Below are 17,836 nucleotides of genomic sequence, written 5' to 3' on the forward strand. Positions count from 1 at the left end.
CTTGAATTATTTCCAAAACATGTGATACAAATGGAAAATATCAATGAATTTTAAAAATATTATAATCAAACATAACTCTGTGAAAAAATTGTGTATTTAAAATGAATGGTTTTTGAGTAATCCAGTTTTCAAATTTTACGACCAATCAAGTCAGTATTTTTAGCCAAAATTTTGAGAAAATTGGTTAGGGATACAAAAAATGATTTTACAAGAATCATGTACATCCCATATCATTTTGGTCTTTTCAAGTTTCTTAGATATGTATTTTTTTAATCATTCATAACAAAAAAGTTGAAGTAATATGCATTTTGTTCTTAAAACTGAGAAAAATCATAAAAATACAAAATTGACAGCAGGGTAAATTTTACTCCAAAAAGCGTCAAAATATGATAAAACTTTCTTATATCAACACCTACCTATAGTTTTTTTAAGTAAAATTTATTCAAATTGGTCCACTTCATCTTTATAGAAAGTATGAAAAAAAGTTTAATTGTGGAACTGTGATTTTTTTCCAGATAATAGCCCAAAAATAGGTAAAAATCGATGAAAAATGGGAAAATCATCAAAATTGGGCATTTTCAAAGGGTCGTAGCAAAAAAAGAAGTGCACCACCATATGATTTTTTCTTCACCAATTATTTTGTAACAGTCTTATGAACCCAAAAATCAGGTTAAGAAAAAAAGTTTAATTCTAGAAATTTTTGGCTCCTCAGAGGTGTACATCCTTAAGTCGTTTTAAACATTTGTCAATTTTGCACAACAATGACTGGATCGTCCATCATTACCACAAATTATAAAAATAAGCCTTTCTAGCTTAACCGTTCATTTTTGTAGAAGAATTCATGGGTTGATGTTTACATCACTAATTGTAAATATGCATTTGATTTATGAACCCACTCCGAAAGAGATGCATGGCGGCAAAAAGGTTAAACATTTTTTTTAAAGTTCTGAACTCCGAGAAATGTTCCAAACGGAAACTCCCTTATAAAAACATATCTGGACTAGTATATGTAAAATAATATTGAAATAAAAAGATGTCGTATGAGTGCCAATTCCAATGATGCAACTTTTCATCGAGGTCAAAAAGTAAACAATTAATATTATAGATCAAAGTATATTTGTTAGTTTTTGTACATAGATTAGCATTAGATCGTTAGTTTTCACGTTTGAATTGTTTTACATTGTCATTTCAGGGCCTTTTTTAGCTGACTATGCGGTATGGGCCTTGTTTATTGTTGAAGGACGTACGGTAACCTATAATTGTTAATTATTGTGTTTTTTTTATCTCCTGTGGAGAGTTGTCTCATTTGCAATCATTACACATCTTCTTTTTTATATGACCTTCCACAAGGATATTTATATATACAATGTAGCATTGACAATTACATTAAGTAATCTTTTTTAGACATCTATTCATTTCTTCTATTTTTTCTATTTTTAGTCCTTAATTTGTCGAGTAGTTCAAAAGTTAAAATGTTTGACCAATAAGAGAGGAAAAAAGTAGTGTATTGGATAACAATACTGAACTCATAGGAAAATTCAAAACGGAAAGTCCCTGATCAAATGTCAAAATCAAAAGGTTAAACACAATCATTAGTCTTGGATGCATGCTTCTTTTTATTAGTTGTTAGTGGCTTTGAAGTAGCTGTCAGAAACTGCGAGTACTCTCAGATCTACACTTAGAGTTTTTTGTTGTTTGGATTCACAAATGCCTGGCCACGTTCACTTTTTGTGTTTGTTACATGTATTTCTATCTGAATACATCGCATGAGTAAAGCCGTTTTCAACTGATTTGTATAGCTTGCTCATATGTTGTACTGTTACACCGCTGTCCATGGTTATTGGGAGGCTTGGGATCCCGTTAACATTTTTAAACCCGCCAAAATTCTGTATGTATGTGACTGTCTCAAGTTAGGAGCCTGTAATTTAGAGGATGTCGTTTTTAATGTGTTTCGTATTTGTTTTTCGTGCATTTGTTATACATAGATAAGGCCGTTAGTTTTCACGTTTAAATGGTTTTACATTTGTCATGTCACTGCCTTTTACAGCTGACTTTGCTGTAAGAGTTTTGCTCATTGTTGTAGACCGTACGTTGACATATAGTTGTTCATTTGGTCTCGTGTGGAGAGTTATCTCATTTGATTTGTTTTCAATACTAAGGCTTTTATACCTCAGGTACATATTTCCTTAGCTGTATTTGACAAAACTTTTAGGAATTTTGGTCCTCAATGCTCTTCAATTTTGTACTTATTTTGCATTTTTTACTATTTTGGTGTCGAGCGTCACTGATAAGACTTTTGTAGACGAACGCGCGTCTGGCGTAAATACTGGTATCTATGATGAGTTTATTTGCAATCATACCACATCTTCTTTTTTAAGCTGGTAGTTTTTAGCTGTGACATAGTTTCAAAATTTTCTGAATATCACGTGATTACAAGTATTGCTTCAACATATCCGTTTTTTTTGTGTTTGTGTTGCTTAGTCTGTTGTTTGTACTTGTTTGGCTTTACAACTATTTTGATCTACGCGTCACTGATGAATCTAAGAAGACGAAACGCGTGTCTGGCGTATTAAATTATATTCCTGGTACCTTTGTTAACTATTTTTATGCTATTTTCATGTCTACTTTTGTTTGTTAATTTGTCATTATTCGTTGTTGTATGTTTTTGCCTAAGTGTTGTCTGTTTGTCTGATGAGTTTCAAAGTTTCTTCTGTCTCTCTTCAAGCACCAATCGTGATTTTCTCTACAGTATAAAATATTTCTGTAAGAATACACAAAAATAATAAAAACATTTATCATTTATCATGCATATGATACAAATATTGGTATCACCTTGAACAAACAACACAAGACATCGGTGCCATATCATAATAAGGTGGACACGGCAATGACCCACATTTAGCTCCGACCTTATAGAAAAGTTTTCCATCATGATTAGCACCACCGCCTTCTATATATTGTGCCTGGTGATCAACACATACGAATTCAGATGCAGCGTTATGGTTATCGTATCCAGCTGCCAATCGTCCATAAAATTCTAAGTGCCAGTCTCCATAACATTTGATTTTGCCGGGAATCATAAGCACAGACGACTTGGTAACTGCTCTGCAAACTGCACAAGGTACATCATTGTCAAATAAATTATGACCGAAGTAATTGTCTTGGTATTCACTACCGTATATTGTTGCAGCGCCACCAGGTGTGTCCCCCTGAATAAAGTCTGGGTCATGAGGTAAACAAACGTAGTTAACAGCTGATCCAGTATGATCAAATAAGCCTCCACCTGTAACTCCTGTAAAACACAAACAGATTCACCACACAAGTCTATGTAAATATTAAGTGTAAAAATGGGACAAAAACTTCTTATTAAGTTCGATAATGTAGGTCGCATAACCTCAATATGTTTGCACGCTTTCTGTAAAGTGCCAAAGATTTGGAGAAAAAACATCGTAACATCTTTTACAAGTTATGCTTACAAAGGAAGAAGGACACGAATTCCCAGGCTCTAAATTTAAAGGGGCATAACTCTAGAACGTTATACATGGTATATGTATCACAAAACGATTTTGAACAGTGTGAAACTTGGACAAAACAAACTTTAGCATGCGGAAACGACAGAAATTATACTTTTCCAAGGTATAAAAGTAAAATCACAAAAAATCCTAAATTTTGAGAAAAATTCAAAACGAAAAGTTTCTTAATAAATGGCAAAATCAAAAGATAAAAACACATAACAACTGTCATATTCCTGACTTGGTACAGGCATTTTTTAATGTAGAAAAAAGTGGACTGATCTGGTTTTAAAGATAGCTAAACCTCTCACTTGTATGGCAGTCGTATCATTATATTGACATGGATAAGAACATTACACTAGAACGGGAAGTTACTCATGTCATAATTCAAACTCCATCTGCAAGTTTGGGTTCTTATATAATGAGCATTTGGCACAAGTTTCATAAATTGTGGATGAAATAAACCTAAGTTACAGTCTATTCCCACGTTTAACATATTGATTGAGTACATGTTCGCATGGCTAGTAATGCATGATACATAACACTAACAGGAGTCGCATCCAGTGTCGATCTTTTTGGAGTTCATTCGATTTGAACAAGGTTTTTTTATATGTTACCTTTGATTTATCTCTCTTTGATCTATCAAAGAGATCTGAACATCGGTAAACTATTAGTAATAATTTAATACACTAGACGCGCGTTAAGTCTACATAAGACTCATCAGTGACGCTCATATGAAAAAAATTATAAGACAAATAAGTACAAATGTGAAGAGCATTGAGGATCCAAAATTCCAAAAAGTTGTGCCAAATACGGAATACGTAATCTATTCTTGGGATAAGAAAATCCTTAGTTTTTCGAAATATTCAAAGTTTTGTAAAGAGAAAATTTATAAAAATGACCACATAATTGATATTCACGTCAGCACCGAAGTGTTGACTACTGGGCTGGTGTTACCCTTGGGGACGAAACGTCCACCAGAAGTGGCATCAACCCAGTGGTGTAAATAGGTATCAAAGGTATCAGGAATACAATTTAGTACGCAAGACGCGCGTTTCGTCTTTATAAAACTCATCAGTGACGCTCATATCAAAATATTTATGAAGCTAAACAAGTAAAAAGTTGAAGAACATTGAGGATCCATAATTTAAAAAAAGTTGTGCCAAATACGGATAAGGTAATCTATTCTTGGGATAAGAAAATGCTTAATTTTTCGAAATATTCAATGTTTTGTAACGAGAAAATTTATAAAAATGTCCACATAATTGATATTCATGTCAGCACCGAATTGCTGACTACTGGGCTGGTGATACCTCGGGAGCAAAACATCCACCAGCAGTAGCATCGACCAATTGGTGTAAGTGGTGCAAGTGGTGTAAATAGTTATCAAAGGTACCAGGATTATAATGTAGTATGTCAGACGCGCGTTTCGTCTACATAAGACTCATCATCAGTGACGCTCATATTAAAATAATTATATAGCCAAATAAGTACAAAATTGAAAAGCATTGAGGATCCTAAATTCAAAAAAGTTATGACAAATACGGTTAAGGTAATTTGTTCCTGGGATGACAAAATCCTTAGTTTTTCGAAATATTGAAAGTGTCGACAGAAAAGGAGTAGGTTCAGTAAGACCCCTTTTTGGCCCCAAAATATAGCAGTTTTAGAAAATTGTGAAAATGTAACCTTTAAGCTATATTTTGGGCAGTAAAATGCTTCTGCTACAAAAATATGAGCTGTTTTTTACAATATATATAATGCACAAATATCGCGTTCTAGCAGCATTAAGTCATGCTAAATTACTGAAATCTTCAAAACTTTACCATTTTGGTTAATTTCTTGACGCTTCCGTCTAAAATGAAAGTGGCCGCATTAGTGTTCATTCATAATATTGAAATGTAAGTTGTATTTGATGAAAATACAAAACATATATAAAAATTGAGGATGAACACGGATGCGGCCACTTTATTTTTTTTTTAAACCATCAGAAAAGTTTCGTTTTTTGGCATATTTGATAGATTGTTCATATTTAAGGTGGTATGGGAGTCTAAAATAAAAATGATAGAATTTGTTCATACTTTGTCAAAATGTAGTATTTATTGATACATGATCAAAAATATTATAAAAATGATAGGTCACCGTGCATTTTCTCAAGCTACAGGTTGTGACAAAATGACAAATTTTGTATGGATTATACAGGAAAAAACACCATTTTGTGAATAAAAACTAAACAAAATGATAGAATTGTAAAATAAATTAGGAAAAGATTGCTTTCAGACAATGGTTTGAGAATATCAAAAGAAAAGATAGGGTCACGGTACGTTTTTTCCGGCTAAAAGACAAAATAGGAAAATTTCATGTAGAGTCCTTCAGAAAATGCACTGTTATAGAGTTACCTCCCCTTAAAATGCCAATTTGAATAATTTTCAAAAACAACCAAAATTAATCTACACTTGTAAAAATATTTATATTTCTAAGTTATATTCTTATAAATTGGTTCTTTTAAATGAAAATTCACATTAAATTCTGCATTCCTGCATCAAATTTTGATAACTTGATAGAAAATATGGACCTTAGATTCTCTGTTTTTTTACAATCCAAGATGGCGAAAGACACCCATACCACCTTAAGCTTGAATCAGAGCGTTTTTAATGACTACATCATTTAAAATCTTTCACATTAACTTTTCGAATCAATTTAAATAGACGCTTTTAAAGTGTTTAAAAAGTGTCCCAAAACTTTCGTTAGATGAACCTGAAATTTGAGGCCAAAATCGGTCCTTACCGAACCTACTCCTTTAATAAAATGACCACATACATGATATTCATGTCAACACCGAAGTGCTGACTTCTAGGCTGGTGTTCCCTCGGGGACGAAACGTGTACTTAATCGCCTTAACTCAAATGAAATACTTTTAATCAATTCTCAAACGTGTTATGTCATTCGGTTAAAGTAGACGTAACTGACAGCAATATTCGTTTATCTCATTTAAAATTCAGTTAAAAAGTTACCAGTATAAACCAGCTCTGTCCCGTTTGATGGACAATCCTTTCTTCCCCATCTGGTATAAACAGAACCAAATCCTAAAAGAAAATATTGACATCATCGACTAAAATTTAAGGAATCATTCTTGAATATTCGAACAGTGATTACAGTATGCAATACGTTAATCATTTGGAAACTAATTGAATGATTTACTTAATTTATAATTAAAAAAAAAAGCAACATCACACAAACATGCAAATCCAAATCCTTGTTTTATCAAAAATAAATAGCAAAATTGACCAGACTGTAAGGAAATACTTAAAGTAAATAAACAAGAGTGTTGTAGGTAGAAATATAGCATACCATGCATAAGGCTCGACACTATCAAAGCATAACGAAAGGTATCCATATTTACATGTTGTTAACGGTCTATCTCATTCTGGTCGCCATTTTCAACCAACGCCCTCATAGGCAATATAACTAGTAACAAAAACAAGTATATATTTTAAGTTCAAGCACACGTCCATCGGAAGTTAAAATTGAAATAAAAATCTTACCAGAATTTGAGTTTTCTAACTGTGTTATTTTAATTTTGGCTGATCCGAGATCCAGTTTCATTTGGCTTACTTCTGACGACTTTTGTGTACTTTCCTGTTCCAGTTGTGCAGTTTTTTGTTTAAGAGTTTGTAACTCCAATGACATTTGTTTTATTTGAGTCATGACATCAGGATCATTTATAAGAATTCTCTTATCTTCGGCAACAATTTCCGCTATAGAAAACAAAAAACAAAAGAAGTATTTAAAACTGTGCATGGTCCTTGAAGAGTTCCTGATCAATGTCTAGATATTTAGATAGTCCACATGAACAAGTCTCATAACTACACCCCCGTAATCTTATATGACTATTGTTGGTTTTATCTTATGAAATTCGTGTACGTTTAGTTAACTGTTGATCCGTACGATTAACTTGTTGCTTGATCTTGTGCATGTACAAAATATTCTCGAATGCAGTTTACACAAGGGGTCGTACATCAAGGACATGCTGAACTGTTTAGATGGATATGTACATATACCAGTAACTGTCTTTAAATGAGAAAAAATGGTAAACGTAGTAGACAATATAAAGCCAGTTTAAATAAAGACAACAGTATTATACCGCTGTTCGAAATTCACAAATCGATTGAGAAAAAAAAATCCGGGATATAAGGTGTAATACCACCATTGATTTTCCTCTATTAGGCTTTGCTAATTTTTCACTTTTCAAAAAAATGCGTAGAATTTATCTTTGTTTCAAATAAAGAAATATATGACATGAGAAAAGTTTTAGCCTGTCCAGTACTATAGAAAAAATTAACATAACATTTCTTTGCATATAAGAAAATAACCATCACTGGAAGTTAACCAAACAAATTTATCCCCTTATTTTATCTGTGTACAAGGTTTAGTCACCATGTAACCTTAATATTACAAAATATTCTATAGAAATCTCAAATAAAAAAATAATAGTGCTTTGAAATACCCAAGACATATTTTTATGAAAAAGAAATAGTTTACTGTAATGACATGTAGGATTAACTATTATCTTTTTCGACCTATTTTCGAATACAACCGGATGTGACGTATCTTGATTTGGTGGTATTACACCTAAAGAAGACATTATTATTTAATAAACTGAATGTGACTTTTTTCCTTTGTAATACTGGTTATTTCAAGCATTTCTATTTAGTTTTGTCATAATCAGTTCAATAGTTTGAGAAAAATCTAGTATAATGAAAGAAGACATCTACAGCGATTCGAACAAAATTTCTTCGACAAATCCAAACCAAGCCGCATCAAGATAGAATATAGTGTGGATCAATAAATTATCAAATATTTATCTGATCTGCCAACAAACAGTTGAATATGATACTCAAGATGATTTTTAGAAAGAAACATACCACTAATAGACTCTTTGATTGCATTTTAAGGTCTCTTTTGGTCAATTTATACCACTCATTTCCTCAAAATTTCAACTTTTCTGACCAATAAGTAAAATAATGGGGTATGTTTCACTCATTTATGATAGAAATGTTATCAGAAATTAGTAATTGAGACTTTTAACAGAATGAACAATCCATATACAGGTTTACTGTCTCCAAGGAGGTTTCAATAAGTCCTTACGTTAAAATTGAATTGATGCCGCGTTCCAGAGAGCGACATTAAAGGCTTCTCTTTTAGTAAATAATAATTTGTCGTTACAGCATTAAAATAATTTAATTAACATATAAATATATATTTATTTGAGTATTTCATAGGAAAAATTTCTATCATAGCAGAATATAAGAAATAAGGAGAAACCCCCCTCTCCAAAAAAAAACACCAAACTTAATATTCATGGAATAGTCCTATTTCAAGTAATAAAAAATCTCATCAAATGTGTTTTGGAGACTCAATCCATTTAGAATATTTCATTTTTTGTAATATTTCACTTAAATAACAAGACATTTTAACACATGAGATTCCTCACAAGGTCAAAGGTGAATGTCCAGCTTCCCATATAAGGTGTAATACCACCATTGATTTTCCCCTATTAGGCTTTGTTAAAAATGTGTAGAATTTGTCTTTGTTTCAAATAAAGAAATACTTGGCATGAGTAAAGTTTTATTCTGTCCAGTACTATAGAAAAATTCACATAAAATTTCGTTGCATATCAGAAAATAACCATCACTGGAAGTTAACCATTCAAATGTATCCCTTTATTTTATTTGTGTACAAGGTTTAGTCACCATGTAACCTCAAGATTACAAAATATTCTATAGAAATCCCAAATAAAAAAATAATGGTGATTTGAAATACCCAAGACGTATGTTTATGACACAGAAATCTTTTACTGCAATAAAATGTAGGATCAATTACCTACAACTTTCATATTCAAGGGAATATTTTTTCGACCTATTTTCGTATTCAACCATAATTTAGTGGTATTACACCTACAAACTAAAACTGATGGAAACGCAAATATATGAGGAGAACTACGACACAACAGAAACACAACTTTTAAATGTAACACACACAGCAACGAATTAAAATATAATTATGGCCATTTTCAAAATAATGGGTATGACACCATGGCCAGCACATTGTTTATCACACAAAATATATCTATACTATTCAATGAGAAGACCTCAATTTGTGTTTCGATTCTCTTTCTACCACAATAAGTTTATCATCATGCCTTTGTGTCCTACATGTATCATGTTCCTAATTAAGTACCTATGACTTTTTGTACCTTTCTTGAAGTTCTCAAGTCATCATATCTTTTATAAAAAATCACCGTACACCAGTTTATAAATCACATAGTTTTAACCACGCCCGAAATGCCTGCATTTTGGACCCCAATAACACGTTGTCTACATGTTTTCCCAACGCATTAGGTAAAAATTATGAAATTATCAACCTCGAATCAATAATCTTATCGAAAACAATATCTCTACTAATCTTTCTTTGTAAAATACGATACTAGTAACCGGTTAACATCAATATTGTCCGTATATAGATTTTGGAATTTTACAAAAAACAATGTTTTAACTATCACTAACATTAATAACGTGTTGTCAATTTCTTTTTTTATTATCGGCAGAACCACTTATTAAATACAAATGATTTAAATTCTAGAAAAATTTCATCGACCATATTCTACAAGAGAAGTTTGATTTAGATGAATTTGAGATTTAAGGATCAGGATATAGGCTTAGGAATATTTGAATGTGTTGACTCCTTGTTTTTTCTCTCTACGATACAGGATGAAATATTTGGAACAATGACATTCATTTTGTGTTCATATAAGACTTCAACACATGTTGCTCATAAAAGGTCATTTACCAAAATGTCAGCATATTCTTTATTTATTTTCTCTCGATTTGAGACGCGGATAATTCCAATTCAAATATAAAGGTAAATGTCCGTGTCAGCCTCTTCCCGCAATATTCCCACAATTAAATATCTCAAAAGGAGCATCATAATCATAATATATTTATATAGGGTTATTTTGTTCCTTAACTGATGCTTTTTTCGATTATGATGTCAATTTTAAATTCTTATTTAAGTTTTTTTTTCACCTACATCTGTTTGTTTTTTTAATACACCCATGACATCCTAAACCTCATCCATTTTTGATATTTGTATTGTGCGGTTATTTTTCAGGTTGATAACAGAAGTTCCACTTGACAAGCTATTTTGTTCATCTCATAATCAATTTCACTGGCCATATGATACATGTCAAACTCGATTTAGACAGAGTGGACGATGTTCTGCTACTAAGGGACGTATGTCTAATCGTTGTATCAGTTAATTCATCTTATTCTATTTTGTATATTTAGCATTTTAGATCATTGTCGATTTTTATATTTATGATTTCTATAATTATTGAGCATCGAGTGTTAGGTTTGATTTCTGTAAGAAACAGGATACATGTGAAGAATTTACAGTAAAATATTGCATATTGAATTCTAAGTTACAATGCCCTTTTAATATAATAAGTAAATTTGCAACCTATCACAATGCATAAATATGATAGCTTCATTGGTTGTTTAAAAAATTGTAAAAAAAGCAATGAAGCTATATTTATGTAACTGAAGCAAGACCTGTATGTTGTGTTGTTTTGTCAATTATATAATGGTGTTATTCTGAATGGGCATTCGATAAGAAATAATACCAAGATCAAAACATATTAAATAATTCAAATAAATGTAAAAAAAAAAAAAAAAGCAAAGTTCTAATAATGTTGAACAAAAATTTACATAGTCGCATATGACATAAGCTAAGTACTATTAATCAGAAATTAATACGGTATTTTTTAAGACAAAAAATGAGACAGCATAAGGTTTGCAGTACTGAAAACAAGTATTCATAATTCATAATTTAAATATCTATGTCCCTTCTCAAAAGTTTTGCAATCGAGTTAATTCAATTTCGCTTTAATTTCTGAACTTACAAGTGCCCTCTATCGCATTTAAAAGACAAATATGACAAAGTGTCACCCTTCCGAAACATAAAAACATAATCAAAATCTGTGTTTAAAATATCTGCTTAAGGTTTGAATAATGGTATTGGAAAACGCTTAAGAGTTATATTATAATAACTTTCATAGAAGGAGTAGATCAGTAAAGTTTTGTAGACTTGACATAGTCTTTATCGACGGAGGAAAAATTTAAATTAAAAATGGCAGATATTTCTATAAATTCTGCTATTTATATATTATCTGGAACAAACAACACATGATATCGGTGCGTGTTCATAGTATGGTGGACAAGGCAAAGTTCCGCACCTAGCAACAGCTGCAAACAATAATTTCCCGTTTTAATTTGCACTACCACCTTCTCGATACTGTGCCTGATGATCGACACATCTGTATTTAGACGATGCCTCTTGTGAGTCCCTTCCTGCTGCTAATCGTCCATAATATTCTAAGTGCCAGTTTCCGTAACACTTTGTTTTTCCAGGAATCATAATGACAGATGTTTTACCAGTTGTCCTGCACACGGCACATGGTGGGTCGTTTTGGAGTAGATTATTCCCGAAGTAGTTGTCCTGGTATTCCCCGCCATACATTGTCGATACTTCAGCCGGAAATTGTACCTTATCTCCATGAATAAAATCAGGATCGTGTGGTAAACAGACATAGTCCGCTGACGCTCCATAATGACCGTAATATCCCCCGCCAAGAATTCCTAAAACGTAAACGAAACAAATAAAAATAAACACATTGTATGGATTTTACAGAAGAAATACAAAATATGACTGCTTAATTTATTGTGCATCTCGAATATTAAACAAATCATTGGCTATTTTTTTTTTTGCAAAAAAGTAATCAACTAATTCAGGATGAAAAATTAAATGCGACAGGAATCTTACGCCAAATGTAATCAAAAGACACCCAGGGCCATCATCTGTAGTATTCAGGACTATACCGTACGAAATAAGTAGTAGGATTCCACCTAGACACCAGAAGGAATGAAGTATGAGTGCACATAGATTCAAAGACTTCATATAGAAAGTAGGCGGACATTGAAAATGACACAAAATTCTGACTGGATTTTTAATATTCCTACTTAGGTGGAATTTAAAAGTCTCTATGGAATTTTTTTCTGCTTTGAAAAACTGATTTGATTATTTATTTTCCTACATGTTTAAGATTCCTACCAGAATTAATTTATAAATAACTACCAGCCAACCTTTCTACCTGGAAAGTTATCTTGAACTTGTTTGCTAATGACACACATTTTGCGATGTTAAATGTAAGCAAGTTCCAGTTCACAAGTTCAAAAGTTGGAGGGGAAAGAATGACAAGTTGTGTTGAAATACAATGTTGCAAGCAAGGGTCACAAAACTACAATATATAAATGTAAGAAAATATGGCTAATCAAAACTAAATGTAATTCTTATACATTCAAGAGGATTTTTTTTTATCTGCTTGCCAACTATAATTAGTAATCAATTAATTCATCAATATTGCATAATCTTACTCATTTATTTATTTGTTCATTAAACTAATATAGATCTACATGTTTATATATAACACTTTTTATAGCTTGCATATATTGCAGTTTCCTTAAAAATTTCAAAGTTCATTTTTTCAAAAAGATATGTATTCCATGAATTTCCTTTGTTCTTTGTTGTTGAGATTCAAACTTATTATTGACCCAGTTGTGTATTTGTGAATATACACTACATTTTGTATATTTTTTAATTCCTACCAGAAAATATTATATTTTAGGTGGAATTTTGAAAAAATTTCTACCAGGTTTTCTAGTAGGAATTTTATTTTCCTACCAAATTATTCCTGCTAGTTTGCATATTCCTGGTCTAATGTCTAATACAGATTTACCTGTGTATACCAGCTCGGTTTCATTAATTGGACAGTCTTTTCGTCCCCATCTCGTGAATACAGACCCTTAAGAATATAAAAAGTACGATAAAGAAATTACTTTTTTATAATTTGGACCTTCAAACGTATAAAGTAGACACACAAACACAAAACACTAATATAATAGTAAAGATATGAGGTAGAACTCTTTTCATCAATTTAAATGTTATAATTCTTACCAGATGTCGTTTGCGTCAACATTGAAACTTCAGCTCTTAGTATTTGCATTTCTAGTGACATTTGCTGCAATGTAGCCGCGACATCATGATCATCTAAAAGAAGGCGTTTTTCAACTGCTACAGGCCTTGCAAGATAAAAAGTCAAGAAAATCCATTGACATAATGGTTTATAATCAACTTGCATTGTATTATACGTACAAAGAAAAGCATAATAGACACGTAGTCAAAACTGATAACAGCTATAATCGAACAAGCGTTACTAGGTTTAGATTGTCCTTACCAATCAATAAACTTTGATTATTCACGTCTCGTAATATCTTCCAATCAGGTAGCACTAACTGTCCATCGTTCAATTCTTAATCTCGACTCCTATGAGTCGATAACAAAATGTACAGATAATTGTTTTTGAAGATCAAAACTATGTTAATCGTTTAGAGGTATTTTTAACGTTTTGTTGCTGTCTCAATGAAGATTTACCTACCGCAATCATTGACAAACCAGAAAATTTTAATTTTGAAATTATCAATTTACCCCTCCTCAGCAAAAAAAACCTCACCTGTATACGAGACATATATTTCCCCAACTCATCCGGTATACAAGAGCTTGCAGCTGCTACTCACACTTTATAAAACGTCACCAGTGTATAGGTTGCACTTTGTAAATAAAGCTGTTTCTCAAAACACGCCTTTTTTTTAGGAGAAATTGAATATTCATAGAAAATTAATTTTGTTTACATACTGGTTCCCAGATCCCAAATATGTGGTAACCTTTCATTCGAGGTAGGGGTAGTTAAGAAATTATTGTAAGTTTAAACTCTGAGAAGTTCAGGGCATATAAACGTTGAAAATATACCGCACAGCCCTATATTTTGACCTTTGAAAAAAATTGTGGTGCAAATGAACTTTCAATTCTAGGATAAGATTTTTTTCAAAACTTCATAGTAAAAGTGGTACAGTTTTAGCCGTAAAAGGAGTTCATATGTGAAATTGCATTGTCAATATTTACAGAAATGCAACCTATAAGCAGAAATTTGATGAATCAGGATTATAAACAAAAAAAGTCTCGTCCCGTGTTTTAAAATTTCATCGGAAGATACCTTGTTCATAAATATTCGGTATCAACTAAAAAAAATATTCCTGCTTGTCTTGAACTAATTACCTTAAGTTTACTGTTTAATATATTATTGGACATAACCCTTTGGTGTACCTCGAAACTTATGTATCCCGTCATTCTGTAATTGTGCATTAGTCAGTTTTTGTATACTTGTATTTCAGATTTGCTTAATATAACTATGCTTTGTCTATATGCGATTTTGATTTTCTTTGTGGACATTGTTGTGTGTTATAATCGCAATTAATTTTATAACACATTGTTGACAGCTGTATTTGTTTTATGACATTTTACTTATTCTGTTTATTTGTTCTGTTTACACATTTCTGTCAATATAATTGAATTTCATTTTAATTATCAAACACGTGAGAGGTTTAGCAAGCTATAATACCAGGTGAAATCCATCATTTTCTACATAAGGAAATGCCTGTACCAAGTCAGGAATTTGATAGTTGTTGTCCATTTGTTTGTTGTGTTTGCGCTTTGGATTTTGTCATTTGATATATTCTTTCCGTTTTTAAATTTCCTTTAAAGTTCGTTTTTTTAAATAATTGGGTATTTTAAAATCCAACTATGTGCCTCTTAGTGATGAGAATTGATTTTGAGACCATCAAATCATACACCTTTTTACTATTATAATGTAGTTGTAGACCATACAATTACTTAGACTACTTCTTTACCATTAGAATGTGAGACTATCAAATCACTCACTCACTTCTTTACCATTGGAATATATTTTGAGACCATTAATTTATTTTCCCCTTGACCATGATAATGTGGCGTAAGACAATCAAATATTTAACATTTACCATTAGAATGTGGCGTTGAAACCTGACCACCTGGACCAAGCAACGAAATAATAGCCCGGATAAGAACTTTCAGTGTTTAGAATTAACTCGCCAAAGAATCAGAATTATTGAAACTGTATGGAGAAACCGTTAAAGCAAAAAGAAAGAGGATTTATTTAAGACATCGGAAAACCATTCCACAAGCCGTATTCACTACGTACCGCATCACCTAGTTGAATATACGCATAGTCTATAATTGTAGCGGTTGCCAAAATTAGGAATCATCCAGTATTAATGACTTGTTATCCTAATTGCCTCAACAGTTGAAAAAACTTACAAATGTTCTATAATGAATCCGTTTCGAAAAAAACACCGTTACAACTGACATTTAAAAGTCCTTTCTGCAATTTCATTGGACGAACAGAACCGAGATGCGACACGATTTTTCAGGCTAAGGGATCGTAGCAAACCTCATAGCGAACTAGATACATACAGATTGAAAGTAGATTGATTCAATGCTTATTACTAATCTTTTATCTCAAATACAGCTTTTCTAAAGCAATAATCGATCCAACCAAGTAATACATCTAAAATACTTGAAACAAGTGTATGTATAGAGGAGACTGCATTGAAACTGTTAAATAACTCAAGGGAATATTCAAGTATCGTCTGTTTCAATCACAGAACTTCTACATAGAAATCAAACAGTGAGAAACTGTGATATGGCGGCAAAGGAAAGCGTATTATATGTGGGCACCAAAACTAAAATTATGGATATGTGTTGGAATTCGAATTCATGCATTCTTACATTTGCTCAACCGAAGAACAATCAGATTGACATTTCAAAAATAACAAAGCGAGAAGTTTTATGACAATCTTCGTAAATTTCTTACGTACCCTCTATGAATTCTTGGACCAGTTACTATACAGGCAAAGTTTTTAATAGTTAACCCAAGGAAAAACAACTACGACTTGTATGAAGTGTTTTAACTAATGTTTAGTTAAACCTAGCAACTTACTTATAACATATATGGACATGATGGAGTAATATCAGAGGTGACATTAAGGATATGTTACTTCCAACACACATATTTCACATCAGTATTCCACAGGTAAGGACAATGGAGACAACATTTCGCAGTATATATTGGATCACCAGCCCGTCATATGTATTGCAAGGGAGAGTTATATCGACGAATATCATAGAAAAACAATAAGATAACACCAGAAGAAGCTACCAAAATTAGTTCAACGGAAACTAACTCTTATAGAACATTACAATAGTCAATTGAGAATTAAATACCTGACCGCACTGAGAGAGTTCCAACCTGTGACGGCAATTAATACACATGTGAAAATTGGTTATGTTGTAATTGTCATTGACAATTCTCCAAGAACAGTGTGAACATTAAGTAATATAGACTTTGTGGGTACATCACTAAATTGGGTTATCCGTGCTGAGTACTCGATAAGTGGATGATCATTCAGTTTACATCCTTGCAATGTGGGCATTAACTGGTTTTCTGGTCTTACAAATGTGAAAGTCTCTATGATATATTTCGCCATTCTGTAAAAACGCAACAACATTTTCTTTTTGTTTGATAAGAACTGTTGGAAAACAATGACCAGACCATCTGATAATAGAGTTCAGAAAGTCAACCGTACTTACAATACACAGTACCATGAACTTATCCAATATCTAGGATAAATATATGTTAATACGAATTTTCATGATTTAATCTAGTTAATGCTATTTCTTTTTCTCAACATAAGGATAGAGAGTTATTAACCAAAATATAATTGTAAACAATACAATATGGTCATTTGAAGGAGCAGACCAAGTCCTAACCAGAAGGAATAAACAGCAAGCACAATTAAAAGAGAAAATACAATCTAGACACCTTTACACAGGAAGCTCAATCAAAGAATTTAATTTTTTTTAAACCACGGAAACCTACGTCGTCAATGACATATGAAGGATAAGCATTTTCTTCTCCAACAGTGGACCTGTCGTGTTAAACGTGTTTAACTTAAAACTGAGGGAATATGATGACTCCATAAGTATAATGCACATTTTCAAATTGTGATTTTATTGCACAACAAATTATTTGCGTTTCTATTTATTTTAAAAAAGGAGCGAAAGATACCAGATGGAAAGTCAAACTCGTAGATATAAAATAAACTGACAACGATATAGCTAGAAAATAAAAAAGACAAACAGACAAACAATAGTACACAACATACACAATAGAAAGTAAAGACTAAGCAACACGAACCCACCAAAATCTGGGGAGGGTGATCTTAGGTTCTCTTGGTTAAATGGCTTTCTTGTTAGTAGCAACGTTCTATCAAGGAAAA

The 17,836-nt window shown here is 32.0% G+C and overlaps 1 protein-coding gene and 1 pseudogene across 1 annotated transcript; both read right to left on the reverse strand.

Moving 5' to 3' along the window:
* Nucleotides 1-2,828: 2,828 nt before the first annotated feature.
* Nucleotides 2,829-7,320, reverse strand: LOC134694520 (uncharacterized). Its single transcript, XM_063555532.1, has 3 exons — nt 7,055-7,320; nt 6,524-6,595; nt 2,829-3,292 (listed from the first exon to the last, which is right to left on the reverse strand). Exons 1-3 carry the CDS (start codon nt 7,308-7,310, stop codon nt 2,829-2,831), a joined length of 792 nt encoding a protein of 263 aa, XP_063411602.1. The 5' UTR covers nt 7,311-7,320.
* A 4,412-nt stretch (nt 7,321-11,732) lies between these two features.
* LOC134694521 (short-chain collagen C4-like) lies at nt 11,733-17,044 on the reverse strand (annotated as a pseudogene).
* Between the last annotated feature and the right edge of the window lie 792 nt (nt 17,045-17,836).

Source organism: Mytilus trossulus, chromosome 13 (assembly GCF_036588685.1).
Source record: "Mytilus trossulus isolate FHL-02 chromosome 13, PNRI_Mtr1.1.1.hap1, whole genome shotgun sequence".
In the NCBI taxonomy this organism is placed as follows: domain Eukaryota; kingdom Metazoa; phylum Mollusca; class Bivalvia; order Mytilida; family Mytilidae; genus Mytilus; species Mytilus trossulus.